This window comes from Mauremys reevesii, linkage group 7 (assembly GCF_016161935.1).
Source record: "Mauremys reevesii isolate NIE-2019 linkage group 7, ASM1616193v1, whole genome shotgun sequence".
NCBI lineage: Eukaryota > Metazoa > Chordata > Testudines > Geoemydidae > Mauremys > Mauremys reevesii.
The window spans coordinates 113,330,753-113,357,567 of NC_052629.1; the positions used below are offsets into that span (position 1 = coordinate 113,330,753).

The 26,815-nt window shown below is 40.2% G+C and overlaps 1 protein-coding gene across 1 annotated transcript in view; it reads right to left on the minus strand.

Annotated features, from left to right (window-relative positions):
• LOC120368610 (contactin-6-like) overlaps positions 1 to 26,815 on the minus strand; it is a 216,040-nt gene that overhangs the window by 84,766 nt on the left and 104,459 nt on the right. The window contains exon 5 of the mRNA XM_039480826.1: positions 12,460 to 12,555. Within this exon, the coding sequence (XP_039336760.1) occupies positions 12,460 to 12,555 (96 nt within the window). The remainder of the gene's footprint in view (positions 1 to 12,459; positions 12,556 to 26,815) is intronic.

Consider the following 26,815-nt stretch of genomic DNA (forward strand, 5'->3'; position numbering starts at 1 on the left):
CAGCTGTCAGCTGTGCTAACACACTGTCTGCACAGACTGGCGTTCTGGTAATTTTGGCTGGTGTTAGGTTTTAGAATAGGGATAACACTCAAAGTGATGATCACTGTGTTGGGCAACTTAAAGTTCAGAACTCTCCTACAAATGAGAAAGGAGAACAAGAAGAAGCCTGCAGCTCTCCCTGGCATCCATGAAGCAAAGGAAGAGGAACCCAGTTTTATCAACTTTTATTTTGTCCTCTCCAGGGAAAGAGATGGGGCTTGTGCCCTGTGCCAGCCCCTCTGCCAGGGAAAAAGAAAGAGAAAGAATTAGGGAGAGGTATCACACCAACACCCAGTATTGTATAACTACTGCTTGTTTGTGTAGTGCTGCTCTTTACTGATGGACTCGAACAAGACCTAATAAGTGCATTTATGTCACCTTCTAGGGGCAGCTCATATAAGAGATTGGCCTTAATACTACTGCATCTAAAAACTCTTTCCTTTGGGTCAGTAACAGAAAATCATGAGTTTTGCTATAATTATCACAGGTACACTTGGAGTTAACTGACTCTATTTAGCAGATTACTGAATACCCAAACGGAGGAGCATACTGAATAGTGACCATCAAGTTCCATGTTCATCCCAATATTCTATTGGCCCCTTATCTTCTGTCTTAAGCAACATGAGGGGAAAAAAAGGGTGATTTAAGGGTATATCACCAGATTCCCAAGAAGGGAGGAAATGAAGGCCTCATATGGACATACTTGAGTTGTTTATTTTTTCTATAATTTATTTTAAGAATAGGAGGATATGCATGCCTTTTGCTACCATCTACCTCTTGATCTCTTGTAGCTCTCACCCCTATATGAGTGACTTCTAGGTCTCACTTCACTGTGGTCCCCAAGCAGCACTGAATTCCTTGCCTCCCTCTCTTCTAACCCTTTTCTTTCACCCCCTTTCCTCTTGTTTCCCCTCTGTTTCTAAGTTTTCTGTCTGCCTCTGACACAGCTGCTCATTTCTGCTGCCCGGAGTTTGACAGCTGCTGACTGCAGAGTTCTTTCTATCATGTTCCAAAAGTGGCAGGAGTAGTACTGAAATTCTATTTTTAATAAAACACAGTAAATCCAAAGCTTAGCTCATGAATTATACATTTAAGAAAAGCTAACCACATTCTGCCAACAGCTTCATTTTCACATATCCCCCCCTCCATCATCAACCCCCTTTTTGAAAACATAATTTATGTTTTTCAGTTATGGCATCAGTATGGTGTGATAAGAAGTCTGTAAACTTCAGTAGTTTGTTGGAGTTTTACATCCTCACCCTACAACATTATATGAGTGTAATTAGAAATGGCACATCTCTGGGGACCGACCAAGGACACTTTCCCTAAGTAGCTAAAGCCTGTTTTATTACTAGACATTACACTTCACTATTTGGATGTACAATAAACCTAGAATAGGTGGCAATTCATAAAATAATGTCATACTTGAAAAAGATATGTAGGGACAGATTTTCAGAAGTGTGCATGGCCAGCTGGTGCATGTACTTACTCTGATGCAAACTCAAGTTTAAACTCAGATGTAAAGCTGGGCAAAATTTCTTAGCAAAAACCTTTTTTGGTGAAAAATGCAGATTTTGCAACATCAAAATTTTTGAAAATTCAAGTTAGTTTTTTCATATGCTTTGTGTTTAAAATAATCCAAAAAGGCAAAGAGCTTTCTTGAAACGAAATCTTTGTTTGTTTTTTGGTTCAAAATCACTTTGTTTTGAAATTGCCTTTATTACTAAAATTAAAAATGCCCACATAAAAGTCAAAATTGAAACTGAAATGTAATGTTGCAGGTTGAATAAAATGCTTCACTCTACCCATGCCTTTTTTCTTTTCATTTCATAGAAATTTCAAAAAAACTGTTTTATGAAGTTGACCCAAAATGAAATTTTTCCACTGATTTTTTGGAATTGCCAGTGACTCCCCCCCCTCCCCCAAAAGGCAATTAATAGCTCTGCTCACCCGTAGGTGCCTGTTTGTGAACATTAGAGCTTGTATACATAAACAGTTAAATATCTGGCTCATAGGTCTTTAATTTTGTTCTATCTGAATTAAACAGTCAATGCTCTAAGTGAAAAGAGCCAAATTTTAGGTAGATATGTGAAAAGATGTGTATTGCAAGCTGTCAGCTGAGACCGTGATTTCATCAAATTTCACAAGTGTAGTATGCATCCTCTGGGGGAAAGGTGAGAAGGACTAATAACACCTTCCAACATCTTTCTACTATTCTGTTCATATCCCCTTCACTTCAGCTGCAGGACTTAAGCATTTTAACTTTTGTTCTCCCCCCACTTCAACTTTTTTTATACACTTGCACCTTTGAGAGTCAGCCCTAGTTTGCACTGGATTTATAGACCACTCCACATCTCAAGACAAACCTAGGGTACTCTAGAAAGTGGTGTAGGTAGTTCAGCAGACTCAGAGGTTCTCTCTTCTGGTGCAATACTAAACCAATGCCCCAGTGTGGTGCCACAGACTACCATGTTGCACAGAGTATTGTGAAAAGAATGAGGAGTACTTGTGGCACCTTAGAGACTAACACATTTATTTGAGCATGAGCTTTCATGGGCTAAAACCCACTTCATCAGATGCATGCAGTGGAAAATACAGTAGGAAGATATGTATACACAGAGAACATGAAAAAATGGATGTTGCCATACTAACTATAACAAGAGTAATCAATTAAGGTGGGCTATTATCAGCAGGAGAAAAAAAATTGTAGTGATAATCGGGATGGCCCATTTCCAACACTTGACAAGAAGGTGTGAGTAACAGTAGGGGGGAAATTAGCATGGGGAAATAGCTTTTATTTTGTGTAATGACCCATCCACTCCCAGTCTTTATTCAAGACTAATTTAATGGTGTCCAGTTTTCAAATTAATTACAATTCTGCAGTTTCTCGTTGGAGTCTGTTTCTGAAGTTTTTTTGGTGGAGTATTGCGACTTTGAGGTCTGTAATTGAGTCACACTGTTCTCTCTAATAAAATACAAAACCAGTGCCTGTTCAGAGGTTATAAGCCATTCCATAGAATGCAATAGAGAATTATGTTCCTACTATAGAAATCAATAGTGTGGTATTAAAAAAAACCAACAAAAAAACCAACAAAAAAACAAACAAACAAAAAAAACAATAAAAAGGATCTTACTCCCTACTAAATGCTATGTCATTTAAGCAACATTCTACAGAATCCTATTAAATGTCTATCAAATCCTACTGGCTTCATGCTATATAGAGCTTTCCATAAGGCTGATCTCAGAGCCTCATGAATCAGCAAAGAAGGGTCAGCTTTTTCTCTCTCCTTCTCAGTAGTCTCCAGTCAGCCTCAGCTACCACACACTTTGCTAGGCATCTCCCCACATCCGTATCACATTATTGTATTTGGATCTCTGTGAAAAATGCAGTTATGTGAATCACCTCTTGCTATCAACATACTAGTGACAGGCTCAGAAGAATTATTGAATTCTGGAGACTGTTGTGTAAGGACTACAGTGTTGCTGGTCGGGATACACATTTTACCTATCAGCAGCGATAGGATTTTGGGGTGTTTTTTTTTCTCTTCAGAGAACACTACCTTTGAGATTTTTCCTTTGGGGTAACTACTTCTATATGAAATTAAAAATAAAACAAAATTTCTGAAGTTAAAGAGTAGAGGATTTTCCATACTTGATCTCACTACTACTCAATTTACTCAATTGTTCTCTTCAACAGTAGCCAATGTCTAACGCTTTAGAAATATGAATACATTTAGCAAAATATGCAGTCTCACACATGGTGGGCAGAGTGAGTCGGGGAATTGTAGCCCTTTTAGAATCACTTGCAGGTGATAAGCTTATTCACTGAAATATGCGATTTATTTCAAGATATATTATAAGTAGTCATAAAATTACCTAGTCTTTTCTAGATGTGGTAGGGCCACATAAAAGATAGATAGATAGATCCACATCTAACCCACAATGGATTAAAAACTAGGCAAAGTTACATCATTCGTTTATACTTTAAACTAATAAAATATCTTTAGAAAGATCTTGTGCTGTTCTGAAAAGAAAAACACACCCTCCAGAATATGCTTTAGATATTGAAAAGAATGAAGAATCATGTTATTAGCAGATGACATTCTTTCCATTTTGGCCCAAATCCTAGTATAGCTGATTACACTGAAGTTTATGGGCTATGCATAGGCTCCATCAGATACCCAGTGTGTAATATATTGCTGGATGGGGCTAAATAGGAGCGAATCCTGCTCCGTGGCACATCACACATGTGTCAGGCAAGCAGAACCTTGGTCCCAATCACATTTATGGGGTTTTCCGCAAACTTTTGAAGCAAAATCATCTACAATACCAGCTGGATTCATTCCCAGGATACTGTAGGAACAGAGTGTGATTTACCCTCAGGTCATAAAAAAAATATTCTGCTAACTTTATGGCAATTTTACACCTGGAGAGTATCCCCTGGCTATGTGTGCCTGCAAATAATGATTGAAAATCAAATTCAGAGACGTGTGAAACTTTTAGGATTTGCTTAGCAAAAAATCCACAGCAAAACGGGAATATATTAATGTCATTTTCTCCTCACATTTTTAATGAACACTGAGGTGTCAGCCTCTCAGATAATTGCAAAGTGTAATTGTTCCAGTCTGATTAAAATATTTTGAGCATATTCAACCACTACATAATAAGCACTAAATGACAACTCCTATAAGCGGTTACTGCTGGTTGGTCTTTGCCCAAAGCAATGTTCTTGGGCACCAAATACTAGAAAATGATTCCAGTGTTTCAGTGGCAATGGCCCGGATCCTGCAATTGACTTTGTGTGAGCAGATCCTTTCAACTTCACAGAACTCCAGTCACTTCAAAGGGGATCCATGTCAGTGCAGGGGTCCCATCATAGGGAAAAAGGCCCTAAGCCCATATCCACAAAGGGATTTAGGCACTGAGATGCTGAGCATCACAACAGCTAACTTTCTGGTGCTTATAAAATCATTGGCATCCACAAAGCCTGAGTTAGGTGGCCTGGGTCACTATAAAATGTATGGGGAGAGATAGGTGCCTAAGAATGGGATCTTCAAAAGCCATCATGTTAGATGGCTCCCTGCTTAAGCAAGCCAATAGTAGTTGCTGATGAAAAGGGTATGTCGTAAACCCTGCCTCATTCTGGGATTTAGAGACCTATCACTCCTTGGGCTCCACAACTGAGAACCTTTGCCAAGAATCAGGTGCCAGAAGCATTTTTGCAAGAAACACAAATGATTGTGGTGCCCTCTCCCTTATAGCGCAGTGATTAGAGTACTCATTTGGAAGGTAAGTGAGTTGGGTTCTATTCTTCCCTATGACTGAGCAGGAGAAAGAATTTGAATAAGGGATATGCTACCTTGTAGGAATGTGCCTGACCCACCAGGCTGTGGGATATTCTGATGGAGAACTATTTCCTATTGTAGCTTTCTACTTTGGATTAAATACCAAAATAGTCATAGGGCCAGAAAGAGAGTGTCTGAGAATGACTCTCTAGCCTGGTGGTTAGGGCACTCATCTAAGAGGAGGGAGACCCAGGATTTAATCACCCTACTCAAGTGGTTTCTAAGCCTTTTTGTGGATGTCAGCCCTGGTATCCAAATACACATGAAGCAAAGTCTGCCTCCACTAGTGCTCTAATATGAAAAACACATAAGTGCTTAACTCTATGCCCATGAGTAGTCCCACTGAAATCATAGCAGGAAAGCTAAACATGTACTTACATACAGCCAGGGATTAGATTCCAATCCTGCAAACACTTATGCATATGCCTAACTGTGAGCCTATGAGTAGTTCCTCTGTGATCTATAGGACTACTCAGATGCTTAAAGTTAAACTCTCGTGTAATAGTTTGAAGGAGCAGGGTCTCAGGTTTCACATACTGGTAAAGGAGTGTGACAATGGGTCTTTGGTTCCAGTTCAACAACAAAAGAATCCAACTTCCTTAATGATCAGCTCCAACAAACTAATATCCCTGTTGTCTGGTGCATTCATTTGAATTAATTAACAGCTTTTTTATTTACTTCTGTTACATATTATCCATACATGAATACACCTTCTTAAAAGAGAAAAAGCCAGTGGCTGTATGCATGGGTCCCACTGAATTCAGTGGAAGTTTTTAAGTCACAACTTCTAAGTATGCAACTGGAGGGGAGAGAGAAAGGGACAACATCCTCAGATTTGCTATTTTCTTTTTTCTTTTGTTCTACTTTTTAAAATTGCACAGAATTACCAGTTAATAACTGATGTGGCTGAGACTTCTCCCAGAGACTGTGGCAGAGAGAGATTTAAAACACCTCCCATGACAATCAGACCTCCTGAACCTTGTTAACCAGTCCAGGTAGTTTAGCAGCTGCACCTTGCAGAGTGTTGATGAGCATAATTAGTAATAAGCTGCTGATTCTATTTGGGGCGTGGGGCTGGGTTTATAAATCCACATGGAAGTAGAAGCAGAAAGAAGCAAGATGGTTTGGGTATTGTGGTAGAAGAGTTATTTATGAGCTGTGTTATTTATTTTAAACCTAGATGAAATCAGCTGTGCATTATTTTGCTTACTTTGAAGTTGACAGAAAAAGCCTTTCCTTATAATTTCTTCTTTGACTAGGGCTACCAAAAAGCCTTGAAGAGTCAGGATATTCTTGCTTGTAACATTCATTTTGCTCTAAAACTTACTGTCTTTATCTATTAATATGAGTAAAGGGACAGATTAAGGCTGAAAATTTCAGGCCTGGCTAGTGACTGGCAGTTTTAACATGCACAATTTGAGATAGCTTAAGGCTATTACTGAAAACTTTGGCCAAATTATTTAAACTCCATCAAGGTGTTCAGGATCTCTTGCTTTCTTGCTGGAGATCTTTATCTCCTTTCTACATGACAACCTTCCTACCCAATATATAATTGACCTCTTTGTTTGAGATGGTGTCAATTTCTCCTTGCACTGCTGGGGAAATGGAAGATAACCATTATATCTTGGGTTGGGGGATGAATAATCTTAGAGGCATAACTGACAATTTTGTTTTACTTCATACATGATAGTATTTACACTTTGGGGAAATCAGTTTATTTTAAAATTGTGCTTTCAATAACGTTTAAAGTGCATTAAAAGAAGAGCACCTTTGTGGCAAACTCTGAACTACAAATTCAGAATGGACAATGAACTAGCGTCCATTGCTCTGTTCTTTTTCTCTTAGCAAATGTGGGTCTAGTGGTAAGGCTAGTTTCAAAACATTTATAAAACAGAAGGGCAGATCCTCAGCTGCTGTAAACCTTCACAGCTCTAGCAGTGGGGTGAGATGTGAGGCCCAAGCAGAGCTTTTGTTCCCCAACCCCCACTTCATTACTGCTGTCAGAGGTGGGAAGAATCGTCTCTTCTCTCAGGGGCTGGATCCATCCCTAGGAGTCTGATTATTTTTTTCCCCCTCCATTATTTCATGTTTTTATTTTTGGATCTGATGAACATGAGGACCTAAGATCCCAACTGGAACCTTATCCTCTATTCCCCTCCTCTTGCTTTTGCATTCCAATCTTCTAGCAGTAGGGTGGGGGAGATGGGAAAGAATTTCTGCTCTCAGGATTATCTGTACTTAAAATAGTATAGAAAGATCTTCTTCAGTATTCACTATCAGCATTTCCTATGCGTATATTTAGTTTCAGTTCTTCTACACTGTCTTGGGCTTGAAAGTTCCCATATTATTTTGTACGTTGTCTCACATTGAACAAGACTGTGAATTCCTCAAGGCAGTTTTTTCTCTGTAATATGTAGAACACTAGGGATGCATATTACATTCAGCTGCCAGTAATAATAATATAATAAATAATATGGTGGGTCCTTATTTTATGCTTTGCATGTGGAAATCCCATTGGCATCAATGGGATGTCATGCATGGAGCTTGCACACTCTACAGTATGCATCTTAGAGTTCGACAGTATGGAATAGAGAACATAACTATTCCTTATCTCAATCCTCTACAAATAATTTGAGGAATAAGATTACAGTTTGATTTCAAAGCCTCTTGATAGCATAATACTATTCAAACAGTCTATGTTAAGTGGTGCTAAGTTTTATTACAAGGGTCCTTCACAGCTACATGATTCATTTGTTCATTTCACAATATTAAACAAAATTATTAGTTGAAATCTAATGATGAATTTGTTTGAGTGAACTAACCATATCAGGAATGAGAGTTGTGGCAAAGTAACACAGTGTAAAGCCCGGATGTTATTCACTGTAATATTTGTGGGAACAATGTTAGGCCTAAAAAGGATCATCAGTGGCAAATTTAGGCAATCTTGGGGTAGGGACCCTTGTTCTGCGTTTGTACAGTGCCTAGCACAATGGGGTCCTGGTGCATGACTAGGGCTTCTAGGTACTACTGTCATCCAGATAAATAAAAATAACCACCTCATCATTAGTTCTGAGGCTAGTCTTAGATTGCAACAAATGGACAGAACATGTTGTCTTCAGTAGTAAATGCAGAGAGTACAGCCTGTAGAAACTAAAGTTCTGTTTAAAGAAACAAAGATCAATTTAATTTGACCTCTCTCTCTCTTCTCTCTAGTGAACATTACAAGAATGTCTATCCTGTAATGATTCTGCTCTTCCTTCTAATCCAGATTACCCTTTTTGGATAAAACAAGGAAATTCAACACATTTGCAACTTTTCTCTGGCACGGTGTACTGTCCAAATAGCAAACTATTTGATAGCTAACTAGTTTCCTTCCAATCTCGTTTTAAGAGCCAAATCCTGCCTGCCTTACTCACACAGAACTTCCATTGAATTCAGTGGGAACCATGCATACAGCTACTAGGCCTTTCTCTTTCAAGTGTTCAATGTCAGGGGAGAGCAGGGGTGGCTCCAGGCTCTGCTGGCACTTGCGGGAGGTCCGCCGAAGACATGGGACCAGCGGACCCTCAGCAGGGAAGCCGCCGAAGGCAGCCTGCCTGCCATGCTTGGGGCGGCAAAATGCTTAGAGCTGCCCCTGGGGGAGAGAGCTTCAATCAAAATACTTTTTCCACAGTAATAGAAATGTTTCACTGCCTTAGCACCCTAGAATAGAATACAATTCATACTGTACCTCACACCTTATTCCTCATCTCCATGGCATATAATTTTGGAACAGATACAGTGTCAATGGCTCACAGAAGGAGAGGAACTCAATTTCCATTCTCTGAAAGCTTGTTATGCCAAATAATGTTTTTTGTTTTCGTGCCCTTTCATCAGCAGCTCACATTTCCAACCAATAAAAGACTATGGAAGGGGGTTGTTCATGACTGTCCTTCTGTCAGTTCAATTAATCTGGGATCAACTCACCTTTAACTATTTGTTTCCATTATGAACATCTTCCCCGGCTTTATGTCAGTATAATGTTTTTACTTTGAGTCTAAAGGAGCCTGCTAGTCTAAGGATGGTTAATTGTCCTATCTGTCCCATTGATCCATCTCAGGGACTCCCTTTGGAGCTTTCTCTGCCTATAAGGACTGGGTTTCAGTTAATCTCCCAGATTATATACCTTTTTCATAGTGCTGTAAACATTACATGAACTGACATTTCATCTATCTATAAGATTTTCTGGGCTTAAACTGATTTGATGGACTTCTTTCCCCCTCTGATATACTGCTTTCCCTTTACAGATTGCTATTTATCTTCTCCTCTTGAGAATTTGTCTTATAACTCTGTTTCTTTAATAAGAATTGAGAAAATATTGCTGAGAGAGAGAGAATTCAGTGCCAGCACGCAGTAAACTATTTTAAGCTCCTAAGTATGTGTGGCCACCTCCCCTGGAAGACAGAAAAAATAAATGACCGAAGAGTAGCTGCTGCTTTCAGTTTGAAAAACTGATTTGGCCATTGTGCTATTTTTAATTCTTCATGAAACTAATGGGCAGCAGGTTTAAAACAAATAAAAGGAAGTCCTTCTTCACACAGTGCACAGTCAGCCTGTGGAACTCCTTGCCTGAGGAGGTTGTGAAGGCTGGGACTATAACAACGTTTAAAAGAGAACTAGATAAATTCATGGAGGTTAAATCCATTAATGGCTATTAGCCAGGGTGGGTAAGGAATGGTGTCCCTAGCCACTGTTTGTCAGAGGGTGGAGATGGATGGCAGGAGAGAGATCACTTGATCATTACCTGTTAGGTTTATTCCCTCTGGAACACCTGGCATTGGTCACTGTCGGAAGACAGGATACTGGGCTGGATGGACCTTTGGTCTGACCCAGTATGGCCATTCTTATGTTCTTATGTTCTCAAGCAATTCCCCAGAAGACTCATCCCTCGTTCTTTATGATGTTTAGTCAAAGTTTTACTGTGTGTTATGTACTGTACACAAACAGTCACAGCATAACACACACATACAAGTAAGCTGGGTTTTGCCTCAGTAGAGAATCAGAGATGTCTCAGAGAATAAAGTGAGTTTCCATGTCAGATTGTATGTATAAATTATGAAATCAAAATAATGGGGACCACAAGGACAAATGGAGGCCTCTTATACCACATAAAGTGATTTTAATATTTAATGGTGTTCTTACTGCAGGCTACTATTCAGTTACTACACATAGAAAATGGAGGAATTGACATGGGATGAAGTGAGGTAGTGTTGCCTGTGGATTCACTTCATAGAGGGATACAAAATATTTTCAACTTTCCTGGTTTCCCCATCTCTTTTACCCTCTGAAATAATTTTAGCATTACAAGTTAGCACTACAAACTCTAGCATTACTGAATGGAAATTGTATAGGAGTGTGCAGTACATCACTCCTGTCTACTTAAACCAAAATATCAGTGCAACAATATCCTATTTTCTTGCGCTTTAGTAGGCCATCCAATAGACCCTTCTCCTGATTTTCCCCATTCCCCAGCTAAGGTTGTCTTTTTGGAGAGTATCACTCGTGACCAAGCATCCCTAGCTAGTGGCTTTAGTAAACCTCATATCTGCTCCCTGTCCAGCATATCTTCTTGCTTCCGCTCAGAGAAGCTTGAGGAAACAAGAGAAAATAGCTTCTGTTGATCCTTTAAAACATACAGAATAGAGGTCAGCCAATCAAGAAGCTTGAAGAAATGTCGTGTGCCTTCATTCGTGTGTTGATATCCAAACAACCTGGCTTGAAAGCTAAACACTTAACTGAAAACACTGCCATGCCTAACTTCAACTAAATACTCACTGACACGAAGCGTTTTTCACAGAAGCTCTTCAGTCTCAGAAAGTGTGTTTAGTTTCTCAACAAATGTTTCACATGGCTCTCAAGCTGTCATAGTGCATGTGGTCAAAATTAGTGATATGGAGTAGTATATCCATTAATTTTATCCCTATTTTTAGAGTTCCCACTTTCTTTCTATTGATGAAGAGGTGTTGAATACTGATGAGGGAATATTTGCTCTAACCCAAACAGTCATTACCAGGTAATGAATAACCAATCTGCATGTACTTAGTTCTTTAGCAAAGGGATCATATTTACATCATGTGTATACAGTGGCTAGTACAATGGAGCCTTGATTCTGCATGGGGTTGCAATATGAATAATAATAATAAAGAAAAATTGGGATCTTTTATGACCTTATAAAAAAGAACTATCATCTATCTGAATTTCTTTGATCTTTGAAATTGGACTGACAATCTCATGAAACAGGACTTCCATTCATTTTTGCTTCTGGTGGATCTGGAAATACAATGAAATCTTTATAATATACTTTGTACATTTTAGGCAAATCTCTTTCTTAAGATGCTACCACACAATATTCTAAAGTACACTATGTACATTTCTGTTCCACTGTTATTGGAAGATCTTACTCTCTGTTAAAAAAAACAATTTTAATCACTCTTTTGATTAACACACTGCATTGTATTGATAACACTTTTCCAGATGTTTTTGGAACTTGTACTTCAGGCTGAAATTCGAAATGTAGAGGAACATAAAAATGAAAAATAATAGGGGTAAAAGTTGTCCATATTTATCTGTTTGAGTCTGAGGTTTGATATCTGAGTGAAGATTTTCAGTGGTGCTTAGTTAATACAGGAAGGTTTACACAGTTCTAGTACTCGCCCAAGTATATATTTAGGCCACAATCCTGCAAACACTTATGCACTTGCTTAACTATATTGCCACAAGTAGTCCAATTTAGGGGTCTTAAAGCTGAAAATCCACACATTGTAAGAAACCCATTTAAGAGCACAGCTTTAGTGGTTTGAATCTGAAGAATACTTACTCATATCTGATGATTTTATAGTAAGATAGTAAATATATTTGCCATTTCATTCTCTTTTTAGGAATGCAATGCTCTGAAACAAAAATGACCAATTTGTTCAGTCCATCTCACAGTATTCTACTGTCCATCACCTTGTGAGCTGCTGGCTACCTTTTGCTGGACATGACAGTATCTGTATAAATCAACATCAACTGCACAGTTCAGAACGTCATATAATACCTCCATAGTGTGGTGGAGGACCACAAAGCAAAACCACTCCTTGTCCTTCTCTGACTGAGACGGTGCTTCTTGTTTTGGTTTCAAAATTTCCAAGATCTTGAACAAAAGAAAAAAACAAACAAATATTAACTGTCAGATTTATTTCGATGCAAATTATGGGTCCAACTTTGCAATCCTTACTCTGACAAAAATCTAATTGAAATTAAACAATCCAGGCCTTTTACTGTAATGTTATAATAAAACTTCTATCTGCAGACATGCTCATATACCATGTCAGACCAGTGGTCCCCCTAATCTAGTACCCTGTTTCTGAGATTGTCCAGTGCCAGGTGCTTCAGGTGGAGGTGCTAAAATCCTTGAGGTGCATGATTATAGAATAACCTGTTCATAGGGAAGTTACTTCCCAACTCCCATCATTTTGTAATATGTTATATTCCCCTTTGCACGCTCATTCAACATTATTTGATGACTCTATACAGGAGCGGTGCCAGGGTTTCTGGCGCCCTAGGCAGAATTCGGGGGGGGCGGCATTTTTTGCGCTCCCTACGGGGCACGCGGGAGCTTCCAGTTCCACTTCCATCGCGCCGCCGAAGAAGGACCCTCCGCCGAAATGCCGCAGGCGACAGCGGCAGTCATTGAGCTGCTCAATTGCCTGCCGCTGTTTTCCGCGGCATGTCAGCAGAAAGTCTTTCTTCGGCAGCGCCATGGGAGCGGAACCGGAAGCTCCTGTGCGCCCCGTGGGGAGTGCACAAAATGCCGCCCCCGAATCCTGGCGCCCTAGGTGACCGCCTAGGGTCGCCTAATGGAAGCGCCGGCCCTGACACTCTAGCACCACTTTTGGATCCTGAACACAAAAAAGAAGCTTGTCTTGACCTTTTGTACAAGTCCTTCATATCAATAGAGAAAAAGCCTATTTTTTTTCTAATAATGAATGTTTTATTCATTTAATTCTTAGGTGGACAGTAACTTTAGCATTTACTTTAGTACATAGAGGAGAATCTGTACTTAAATGCCAATGCAGGCAGACCCTTTTTAAAGGAATCTGATCAGTATAGTCCTGATCCAAACCCCACTGAAGTCAGGGCTAATCTCTCTCTTAATATCAATGGGCTTTGTATTTGGACCTATAAGAGCAAATGAAGAGCTTTGCAGGAGACAAGTAAATGGACACTAGGAGATTCTTTATGGTAGTATAACCTACCCGTAAGTGTAATTTCTATGGCTAATTGTTAGTTTCTTTTAACTGAAGCTATGAATATACATCAAGAGAAGAATCTACCCTTCTGTTTCATTGCTTATTAAAAAGGTGCAGATAATAAGTTTCTCAGTGTGGTTCCCTGTTAATAATGTGACTCTAATGACAAAAGATAACATAGCAGATGTATCTTCCAAAAAACTCCACCAAAGCCAATGGTTTTCTTTTTGTTCCAAAAGCTCTCATTTAAAATGCTGAGATTCATTACTTTTATGTCAGAGTGCCTTATGGCAGGGGCTGTATCCAATGCTATTTTTTTTTCATTCAAACTGGGTTTTAATAAAATATAACAGGATATATCATCTGCTTCCTAGAGCTGTCTATCCCATATAATTTCACATATTGTTTGCTTTATTCATCTTACCACAAGGGTTTTATGTTCACACTCTGAAAAGTACCTTTAGGTCCTGTTAGGCATGGAAACTTAGTCCTGTAGATAGTGTCATGCAAATCAAACTTATAACCTACAAGAAATCAGGTAAATAGTAGCTGTGGTTGCTTTTTTCCCCTATGAGCTAAACTTTTTTTTTTTAATTTTATTTTATTTAGAGCTGCACAGGGAGGTAGATGTGTCAGGGGACTTTGTTAATGGGGCTGTTAAATGTCAGGGTTAATTCAGGTCATTTGTATCCAGTGACAGAGTCAACTGTTTTTCACTGAGAAATAATCAGATTATTTTGTGGCTAAATTAGTTCAGATTTGGCCCAGACTGTCTGCTCCTGCAGTCACCTTTGTTTTGAATTATTGCCAATGTGACTTGCTGATATACTAGTAGTGATAGGGAAGTTTTCTGTTATGACCTGCAAATTGAATCCATGTCCTTCTTAGCTAGTGAAGGCCATCAGAAAGTTGCTGGCGATATTGTTGGAAATTATTTCCATGAGCTGTCTCTGGACAATTTTCTTTGAAAGAGATGATTATAAGAGCCTTCCCAGACAATGACAGTCTCTTAAAAATATCTTCTTTTTTTTTTACCATTCTTTGGCTGAGAAGGATAATCAAGAAGGTTGTGGTGGAAATGGTCGAGATCCTAATGGAGTTCTCAGGTTTTACCACATAGCCTCTTTGGCTTTAAGCAATGCTATAACATGGAGACGATGCTGATTGTCATGGTCAGCAGGCGAAGAAGATCACATGTCTGTGTTGTTTCTTTTGTATTTGTCAGCTGCTTGTGATAGCACTAACCCTGTGGAGTTCTTTGACATGTTTGTGGACCTTAAAATGAGGAAGTGGAGTCACACTTGAATGGCTCTGTTCTTTTCTTTTTGAGATGATGTAGAAGGTAATAGTGACCAATTGTTCAACTTCCCTTTGGGCTCTCACATTGGTGATTCCACAGGATTGGACAGTTCCCAGTGTGTGTAGGGGATCATTATATTGCTAGCTAGAATTCATGAACTGTTATGTCACCAATATGCAATACCCACTAGTTCTATATGTCAGTGTCTTCAGTCCCATCTGCTGTCAAGCATCTTGCCTAACATCTAATTATGAGGTTAAGGATGAGACCAAGCTGGTGCAGATAAGAATGAGGTAATAGCTAGTGGGCAACCAGAAGAAATGGAGGCGTCTATATATGTGCATACCATTTATTACACAAGTTTGCAACCTGGGGCTCTTGCAGAGTTTCCCCTAAGGAGCGTATTGTATTTGTATTTTGCAGTCTATACTCACTGTTGGCTGATTTGGGCGGGGGGAGACTCAAAGTGCTGTTTTTTATCTAGAAAGTTCTGTTTGAGACCTTGCTTTCTCAGAGAATACTTTACCTTCATGTGGTTCAACAGCAGTTTGATCAGCTGAGGTGTTAGTTTACAGTCCCTTAGCGTAAATGAGAGGAGGGGAGTAACAAGGGTTCCAAATGATTATGGGTCCTGAATTCTGGAAATGACACGAAGGAGGCTCAGGATTAAAGAGGTCAGGGGCAGTGAAATCATATTTCATCCCTATAGAAGGTTCTTCCAGTCCAAGATGGAGGCACATTGGTAGATGTAGGTATGTTGGCAAGGCTTAGATGAGAATGGTCCCATTGCTTGTGTCGCACCTAGTCAATAGATAGAAGAATTCTGCCTCCAGGGTGGTCAATCCTGCATCAAACTAACTTTTTCAAAGTGGTACAACTAGAGTGACAATTTTGTTCAGATTCAGTTTCAGCATTGTATTTGTTCACAGTTTCCACAAACAGCCACTATTCTCCTCATATTTTCAACAACTGGGTAACTTCTTCAGCCAGCAGGCAGAGAATTTAATAAACAATAATAAAAACCAAAAACAAAAAAACAACAAAAAAACCCAGCCTCATCTACTCAAAACAATAGTAGTCACTATCTGGACAGGCTCAGCTCTTACTTATCAATACCTGAATTCACTCCCCTTTAGATGAACCTTACACAACTGACTTTACTTTTTTTCCTCCTCTCCCTCTGCTTGTATATTGGTCTCCTGTGCAGATATTGTCTATTCAGAGGTGGATGAATTGAATTAGGCAGCTGCAACACCTCATGAGCACTTTCTACACTCTGTTATGGTGACAATTGAAGGTATCTGTCAATGCATTGGAAAAACATTTTTAAGATATATGATGTCCCTTTAATTGCCTGCCTGCTAGTTTTCTGGGTTGGAGTCTAAGTATTCTATGAGGAAAAAAGACAAAAAGGAAAGGAGCATATAGTATATTGTATTCACTACCATAAACAGAAAGGAAACCAAGAATGGCGTGATTCTGTATGCCTCACTCAAACTTAACAGATACTTATTGTTTTATTTATTTGGTGTAATATCTAAACACCCAGTCTTTTAAACCTTTTATAAACATGTCTACGTGTTCTGAAAAATTAGTACACTATAAATGAAGGAAGTAATAATAGAATCATTTGATTATGCCTGTTCCCTTTTCTCCAAGGTGTCAACAATTTGCTATAGATCCTTATCAATTGACTACCCATTTTCTTGGGAAGGGAGATTAGTAGGTGCATAGCACCCACTTACACCTGGTCCCAAAGTCAGGCAATGGCATGAAAGAACACAGTGCATAGGCCTTAGTGGTGACTTGGCTGATATAGGGATAAGTGCCTCACAGAGTACTGTGTGCTTATTAGAACGTAGCAAAAATCAAGTCGCATAAGGTCTTTCCCGACACTGCTGTGAAGATATTGGCGATGCCATGTGAAGGCTGCTGTGAAAAACTAGTGTTTAGAGTGTGTGTAAACACCTTTACTAGGTGCTTTTATCCTTTCTGTTTAGAGACTGTCTCTAAGGAAAAGGATAAATGGACACAAATCAGACATTAGGAATGGCAATATACAAAAGCCTGTAGGAGAACACTTCAACCTCCCTGGCCACACAATAGCAGATCTTAAGGTGGCCATCCTGCAGCAAAAAAACTTTAGGACCAGACTTCAAAGAGAAACTGCTGAGCTCCAGTTCATCTGCAAATTTGACACCATCAGTTCAGGATTAAACAAAGACTGTGAATGGCTTGCCAATTACAGAACCAGTTTCTCCTCCCTTGGTTTTCACACCTCAACTGCTAGAAGAGGGCCTCATCCTCCCTGATTGATCTAACCTCGTTATCTCTAGCTTGCTTCTTGCTTGCTTATATATACCTGCCCCTGGAAATTTCCACTACTTGCATCCGAAGAAGTGGGTATTCACCCACGAAAGCTCATGCTGCAAAACGTCTGTTAGTCTATAAGGTGCCACAGGATTCTTTGCTGCTTCTACAGAACCAGACTAACACGGCTACCCCTCTGATACTCTACCTTGAATAGTGTATGTGCTCACTACTTATGTTAAACAATCTATTCCACCTCCCAGGACACTGGGAGTTCCTTTCCCAGGCCTGAAGAAGAGCTGTGTGTGTCTTGAGAGTTTGTCTCTCTCACAGGGGCGGCTCTAGGAATTCCGCCGCCCCAAGCACGGCGGCACGCCGCGGGGGGCACGCTGGCGGTCGCTGGTCCCGCGACTCCGGGGGACCTCTTGCAGATGTGCCTGCGGGGGGTCCGCTGGTCCCGCGTCTCTGGTGGAGCATCCGCAGGCATGCCTGCGGGAGGTCCACCAGAGCCGCCTGCCGCCCTCCCGCCGGCATGCTGCCCCAAGCGCGCACTTGGTGCGCTGGGGTCTGGAGCCGGCCCTGCTCTCTCACCAACAGAAGTTGGTCCAATAAAAGATATTATCTCACCTGCCTTGTCTCACTAATATTATGGAACCAACACAGCTACAACTACACTACATACAAATTTTCAAACTGTCAGATTACCTCAGGGATGAAATAAACCAAACCTTTTGAGGTTTGTGCATTAGTAATAAAAACCAGCAGAAATTCCTCTCCTGAGCACATTCTTCTCCTCCCCCCCTGTTTGCTACTGTAGCACAGAGAAGACCAGGCTTTATTTTTTTTCATAAAACAGAATAAAATAAAACAAAACACCCTGAAAAATGTACAGTTTAGTCAATGGCTTCCAATCCCCTTCCAGTACTGTAAATCGTAGATTCACATTTTTGCTAAGAACAAGATTCTGATGGTAAAAGAAGCTTGGGGGGGTGAGGGGGGGAAGAGCAATTCTGTGAAGAATGTTTTCACAAAAATGCAAAATTAACCAAATATGCACTGCTGTTCTTAGATCTCTGCCAGCAATATTACACATCTCTCTGGACATAGGCCCACGGGGAAAAAATGGTTGGTGCTGAGCACCCACCGGCAGCCCCCCTATCAGCTTTCCCCCCCCAGCACCTTCCACCCGCTGGCAGGCCCCATGGATCAGAACCTCCCCCCCACCTTGCACCTCCCGCCCACTGCAATCAGCTGTTTTGCAGCGTTCAGGGGGCTCTGGCGGGGGGAGAGGAGCGAGGGTGGAACTGGGCATGAAAAGGGGGGCATGGGTGGAGCAAGGGCAGGAAGAGGTGGGGTGTGGTCAAGCAGGGTGAGAAGAGGCAGGGCGTGGGTGGGGACTTGGGGGAAGGGATGGGGTGGGGCCACTGGTCCAGCACCCCTCCCCCGCCCCGGCACTTTGAAAAGTCTGTGCCTGTGACTCTGGAAATTGATTCATTTGCTAGAAAGCAGGAGACTGTAAAAAGAAACTTTCATCTGGTAGGGCTACAGTAATCTGTCTTGCATCCTCCCTCTACCTTTCCTCAAGAAATTGATTTCCCCTTGTTTTTCAGTTAAAATCACAGACTCCACCACTGATTAAAATATCAATAGTGCAACAGTGATGAGTTTGTTTTTTTTAAGTCCCAGAAACTCCTTTGTTTCCTAATTAGTAGGACTGATTTTGATGTGGTAAGAAATTATCTTCCGTATCTGATCTACAAGTGATGTGCCAAAATCCCTGTGCAGGAATCTTGCCTATTTCACTGGCATTATTGGCAGTAGACTGTAGGCCAGATTTACCAAAGTGTGCAGCACTCACCACAGTTGGGGACAGGTTTTCAAAAGAATTTAATTCCCATTTGGTTACCTAAAGGGAGTGGCCAGATCACTTAGAGCTGCTCAGCACCTCCCATTGAAACCAATGGACACTTAATGAGTGCTTAATAGAATTAGTAAAAAAAATCTGCTTAAACTGTTTTCTAATGAAAAATTGGGTAAATGACCCTTCTTTGCAAAAAAAAACCCCACCCCTGCTCTCTGCAGAAAATACCAAATTTTCGTAAACCCCCCTAGAACATCTGGAAAATGAGGGGGAAATTATTGATAAATGCCTCATGGGATTTGTAGCTCAGGTGTCTCATTCTTCGCTATGGGCCAGTTTCCTCAACCAGTCTACACCTCCTATGATACATAGAAGCCAGGGACTCCCATGATGCACTGTGACAGCAGGAGATTGGGAGGTATAGTCTAGCCAGGGAACCCAGCCCATGGAAAAGAATGGCGGCATGAGGCACCTGAACCACAGCTCCCGTGAGGCAGCACAGCTGTGTTTCCTAATCCAACATTTTGGCTGAATGTGTTCAATTTTTGGCCAAAAGCTTTGTTTTTTAGTTTTTCCATGTAAAAACAAATGTATTTTAGTTTTTGTCTTTTTTTTTTTTTAGGATACTTCCCTCCTCAACCACCCAATTTTCCAATCAGCTCTAGAGTTGAACTGTTTTGAAAATCTGCCCACTGATATAAGTGACTAAATGTAAGCTGTTTGGTGCTGATCTCCTTTGAAAATCTGTCTCAACATGAACATTTACAATAACAGCAGCAGAACCACACTGTCTTCTTTGTTATTGCGTTACCTAGCATAACTTTATAACATAACATGACATAACCTAATAAAGCATAATGTTGCCTGTCAAGAACAGTATTAAATAAGATAGCAAAGATCAGGTGTTTGGCATGTATTTAGATTGCTAATATGCACTTAGGAATAGTGTGGATATGTAACAGATGGTATATTTCACTAACTATAGAGTTTCTGCAGAAATCTATAAATAAGTTATTACCTATATCTCTATAATGCCTTCCATTCTTTGCCTGCATTTCTCTTCCTTTGTGAATAATGAGTTGCCACAAACTGCATTGTACTATGAGCTGCAAGTCAAAAAATAATCCCCCATTCAGAACTGTGTGTGCTGGCAGATTACTATTGGTATGGCACAATTAATCAGTCAAATGTAATAATGAGCTCCTGTAGACAAAGAAAACACTCAGGTGAATAAGTGGTTCTTCACAGCGAAGTGTGGAAATATATGGACTCAGCTGTGTGTGGCAGCAAGTCATCATCTTCAGTAGGGAACATTTGCAGACCTCAGCAAGAGAGAGATATGCTTGGAGCAGGAAAAACATATGTTACCCAGTGGAAACCAAATTAGCAGCTGACAGGACCATTTCTGATATAGGTTGAAAAATTTGAGGTAGTGGGGTTTCCAGATTTGCATGGGGTGTAAATATGGGAAGGAAGTTTGTATAATGTGTATAAATTGTTACAGCTCTGTCAAAGTCAACAGAATTACACTGATTTACACCAGCTAAGGATAGCCTGTGATTCTTAAATTTGGATATTCAATTACAAGTAAAAGGAGAAGGTAAAATGAATAGTATTTTAGAGGAGAGTGAACACCAGAGCAGGTTTGCTAAGTACTGCACTGCAGTTAGCAGGAGATAAGCAAATCCATAGTGATCAGTGAAGTGTTTAGTTAAGGTGATGAATGATGATATCTGGAGAAATGTACTAATGTAATATACACAAACATTTCCTGCTCAATGTGCTCATGCTACTGCATTAAAAGGACTGATGATCAATCACTGAAAGGAGACTATTTCCCAAAGTCTTTTTTTTTTAAGTGTTTAATGCCAACCACTACCATGAATGCTAATTGGACCAGGAGTTTCTAACTATTTTTATTTTTACCTACAGGATGCTTGATATTTATTTAATGTAAACTTATTTTAAAATAAAGTGATGGATTAATTCTTTTAAGTCACACAGCAGTGCATCCTAACATGTCACAATGCAGTGGGTGAGACTGGATGTGGGGAATTGATGCACTTTTGTACAGTGGGTATCAAAATCCATCAGGAGTAGGAACTAATTTAATATTATCTATGTATGGTAAGGTCAAAGCTATGTAAATTACATAAGGGTAGTTGGGACACTTCCCAACAGGACCGCCCGGGGGGGGCAAGTGGGGCAATTTGCCCCAGGCCCCGGGCCCCGCAGGGGCCCCCACAAGAGTTTTTCGGGGCCCCTGGAGTGGGGTCCTTCACTCACTCTGGGGCCCCGGAAAACTCTCGCTGGGCCCGGGCCCCCGGAGCTTCTTCCTCTCCCGGTCTTCGCCGGCGGGGGGTCCTTATCCCGAAGCGGGACCCGCTGCCCAAGTGCAGCCGGGTCTTCAGCGGTAATTCGGCGGCGGAGGGCCCTTCCGTTCCAGGACCCGCCACCGAAGTGCCCCGAGGACCCGCGGCGGGAACCCCGCGCCGCCGAATTACCGCCAAAGACCTGGCTGCACTTCGGCGGCAGGGGGTCCCTGCCGCGGGTCCTCGGGGCACTTCGGCGGCGGGTCCCGGAGTGGAAGGACTCCCTGCCGCCAAATTACCACCGAAGCAGGGGTCCCCTGCCGCCGAAGACCCCAGGCCCCCGGAATCCTCTGGGTGGCCTTGCTTCCCAATCTGCAGCTTAATCAGACATCATTCTTCAGGGTGGTGGAGCGTTATTCCCTTCCTTTAATTGCATTTTAAAATGCCAGAGACAGAGGTGGCAGAATCCTCACCTTTCAGACAGAAGCTGGTAGGTAGGGACGGGTGAACCAGTTCAAGTAAAACATAAACTGGTCTGGCTCTTAGCTGATTGTCCATCCCCTGATCTGAATCCAAATGTTTGTTCTAGATAAAATCCCCTCCATCTAGTCTTACTCTGAATCCCAGAAAAACTCCTACTTCCCACCTCCATGTTTAGCCCACATCATACAGCTGATCTCTCTCTCTCTTTTTTTAAATATGCGGCAGAGCATATTCTCTAGTGGGCCTTGGCAACTGATACCTATATGGCCAATACACCATTAATGACTAATTCCCTGCCCTTAAAGTGCTCTTAGGTGCCTTAAATAGAGATAAATATACCAGAATCTGCCATGCTTGCTTACAGATCTGGAGTGTTCTGATACCATGCTGAGGGCAATGTGCAGAAAATAATAAAACTGTATATTATTCTGTGAAGTAGGAGCAGAACAGGCATCAAGGCCATGAAGTACGGACACACACTTTGCAATACATTAAAACCAGTGTATAACGCTCAGGCCAAGTGAGTGATAAATAGTGCTATTGAAAACCATGCCTGGTTGGTGAGGGACTCTGGCCTCCTCTAGTGGCACATAGACCATCTAGAATAGTGGTTCTTATCCTATTTACCACTGTGGGACGCATATGCGGCCTGCATTGTGTTATGTGGACACATCCAATATGACGTGTATGGCTCAAGGATGTCACATGGGCCGCAGCTCTGTGCTGATTGGGCCACAGGTTGAGAACCACTGATCTAGAGTCTGCTACAGCCCTAACCTCGACTCATGTGGCTTGTAGTTCATGTAGTAGAGGTAAGCTTCGGAGAGTCCAGGTTTAATCCTGCCTGAGAACAACCAGGGTCTGTCGATATTATATTATCAATAGGAACTGCATTATTTAAGTTGAGACAGCTGAGCTTCAGAATGCTCATAGTTTGGATTCAGTTGGGATGCTTATTAAAAAAGAAAAAAACTATCAGAAATATCTAGGCCTTCTGATTTGGTAAATTTGGGTTAAAAATATCACAGGAAGTGGTTGTTTCACAATGTTTTTTGACTTTTCTGTCACTTCTGCTCCCAGTTATAGCTGGGAACATTATGAGGATAGTGTTTATCATGGCATTCCAGGATTTCTTGTTGCAATCCTGGCCAGAAACATGAAATAAGAAAGTAGAACTACAAGGGGTGTTGGGGGAGGGAATCATCATATTCTTTTTTTCAATATAAGAGGACCAACTCTCAAAGAAAGCATTGATCCAAATATTTCACAAGTTCCAAAAATGATTTAGTTATGAATTCTAAAAATGGGCCAAGGTTCAGAAAGTGTTTTATTTTAGCCAACACTGTTGACCCTACATTTAAGCCTAGCAATAGAGGATAGGACTTTTGCAATTATTTCTTTCGCTGAGAAAAAATTATCTCTTGCATACTGGAGAAACAATGGATTTGGCATTGAGAGAAGAATGTAGATCTAGCCTTTTTGTCGATCCTTGAACCCACTTGCTATTGTAGGACACTGTTTCAGCAAGGCAGTGCTCAGAAACCAATCTTACCAGTGCACCAGAAAGAATCCACATGTATTTCCACCTTATGCATGTTTCCTGACTTTCATACTGCACAATATGTGCAGTAGTCCACTGAACTTTCCATAACACCAGCCAGGACACCATGTTCTTTTTGGGTCTCTGTTAGAGTCATTGTCACTTGTACCACTGTTTGGGCAACTGACTCAGGTCATGCAGCAAAGTTGGTCTGATGCAACAGTATGTTAAGGATTCCATGCAAGGGATACTCTTGGTGTATTTATATGAAGATGATAAAACAACACTGATTTGGTGCATGAGATTTGGTGATCTGGTGATAAATGATGTTGCTTTATTGCCAATAGCTTAGTAGAAGAAAACAAAATCTTGTTTTTTTATAATTAGAGAAAATAAAACTCTATTAACCTATTTTAGGAATGAATATTGAACAGCCCTGTACTACTAATGATCAAACAAGGAAATAAGAGCATTTTAATATCTGAGATTGGTACAGACAATTAAAGCAAGTCAAATTTATCACCTTTCATAATTACTAACAGTTCATCTGCATTAATGCAATTTCATGCTTTCTTGAACTTTTGATTTTTTTTCCATAAATGTTTTGTCATTATATAATCCCAAATATTACTGATATAATTATAGGCCATTATTGAATAATACAATGAATGCTAAGTCATTAGAAGTAAGAGCACTTCACAAGTTAGAAATCCTGCTGAGGAAAAATCAATAGGCTTTCTCACATTTCTGTGGAGATGTGCTGATTTGTGATACACCATGTTGGGTTTCAGTTTCTTCTTTGCTTTAGAGCGTGTGATAGATCATGACATGATGTATCACAATGCAATTTTCCTCACAGGGAAATGTGACCAAAAATTGTGAACTCCGCAGTTTTCAGAAAAAGCTCTTTGTTAAAATTTGCAATAAGCAATTCTACCATCTGTGATTAGAGACTGGTTATTTGTTACCTATTTTTTTTATGTAGTGCAAATTACTCATATAACTCACTGCTGTTATAGTATATGTTACAGGTCTCCCTTTGTGCCTGATTCACAGAGGATATGAGTCTCTATTACTGCACCCATCTAAAGAACCTGGATCCTTAGCTTAAGCTGTAGCAGTTCATGCTTTTAGTTTTGGAGTTCCCTGATATATTGTCGAAGATGGGAATCATCCTTCACACTTCAATGGTTTTTAATCACGAGTTAGCCCCAGTACAAACAATGAGGCTACTCACATGATCAAAGCTTTGCAGGACTGGGACCTTAGACTCATGCCTACCTTTGTTGCTATTTCTTAGTCATCATCTTTCCTCGTGTAAGAAGGTTCATTGACTTCAACATGGCTACAAAAATAGTTAGGGTCAGATTGTGATTGTCCCTGATACGCATCCACAAGAGTGTAGGGCACCAGGATGCTTTCCCAGAGTGTGCCAGAAGGCATTTTGCCACCTAGAGGTACAGTGCCTCCCAGTATTCCCATGTGGGCACTGTAGCTTTGAGCAATACCTCTAAAATGCCACAACTGTATAATATCAATGTGTTTCTTGTCATCATTGCTGTACATTTGAAAAATTGTATGTATAACTATTTTAAAGGAAACCTAAAATAGAGAGTTAATCATGTTGCTCCTGAGCCACCTTACTTTGAGCATGTGGGAAATTTCACTGACGCCAGTAGGTCTACTAGCTTGAGCAAAGCAAGCAGGATGTGGCTCACAATGAAATCTAGTATTCGCATTTTAAATAACATGAAGAAAACTCATCTAAAAAAGACAGTAGAGTGAGACTGCAACAAAAGTTCTCAATTAATTATTGTTGTCTGTAGTGTTATTGTAGCCATTTTGGTGTCAAGATGTGAGAGAGATGGAAGACCAATAAAGGTGATCCAATAAAAAAGATATTCGCTCTGTCTCAATTAACTAGTAATAGAAGAGACGGGATAATTGTCAATCTAAGTGTTCGTTATTAACTGCATCATATGGCTGATTTGTTTAAACAGAAACAAATAAGTAATACAGCAATGTATACAATACTGTATTATCGATACCATTACTTGTAATGTATGTCTTGTATGATGGTCTTGATGGAAAAAAATTCAGCACAAGGCAAATAAAAGTCCTGATATAATTTATCTATAAATCTATATGAACTGAATTCAAATATCAGAAAATGAGTCAATTAAATCAAGATTAATTATTTAAAATCTTGAAGATACCTAAAAAAAAAAAAAAAAACCCTTGAAGATCAGAGTCCTTAAAATTTCCTCTACAGAAAACAACTCTCTTTCAACATAATGGAAAACAGATATTATGATAAACAAAAACCAAACCAAAACAACAACAGAAGATCAGGTAACCTCAGAGTATGTTAATAGTCAGGTTGGGAGGGGAAAAAGTCAGTTTTATCAATGGTAACTCACAGTTTAGCATGTAAAAACAATTATGCTTGAACACTTATTTTAGAAACTTCCATTGTAAGCATATCAATGTTATCTTTGAATGTTGGTTTGATTTGTTGGTTTCAAGAGTTGTTATGCTCAGTGATCTAAATCAGTGGGTTTTGACCTTTTTCATACCATAAGCCCATTTTACAAAAGGGTCCACTTTCCATCTAGATATAAAGAGAGGGAAGGTCACAAGTGACTGTGGACCTGTTCATGACCCCTCAAATGAGAGGGCAGTGCATTGCAATTAAAAGGTTGACAACCCATATTCTAAATAAATATGGCATTTTTTAATCCTTGTGACATGAGCTAGTCATGAACAGAAGACGATATGATAAATGATTTCCCTCATGGCATTGCCACCACAGGCTCCCACTGTGAAATCAGATTCCCTGCCACCAAGCAGTGGAACCTGTCAGAAAAACTTTGAGGAGGAGAGGAGTATGTTCCACCTTCACATTGCAGGGCATTTGAGCCTTTAATGTGGATCTGTAAGGGCCATGTATTCATAAAAGTAGTTACTTTGGTAAGCACCCTCATTTTCTACAAATATCACGATGGTGGCGCATACTGATCACATGTTGCTCAGAAACCTCATAGAGTCACGAAATACTTTTTTAACTGACAAAAGTGAACTTATCAAGTAACTTCTCTAATGCTTCCTAGATCCTGATAGTGGTGTTGATGCTATTGATCTCTTTCTTCTTTTAACACTATCTAATCTTCAATTTTTACTTTCTAATTGATTTTCCATAAATTCATTCTTAAGATTAAGAGCAATACTATCTCTAATTAAGGCAGCTGAAAGCTGCTTAGCTTTATTCACTTCCTGATTTAAATCCTTATATTTTCCACTAAACATTTAAAGAGCCTCTCTTTACCATAATCAGAGGGGTAGCCGTGTTAGTCTG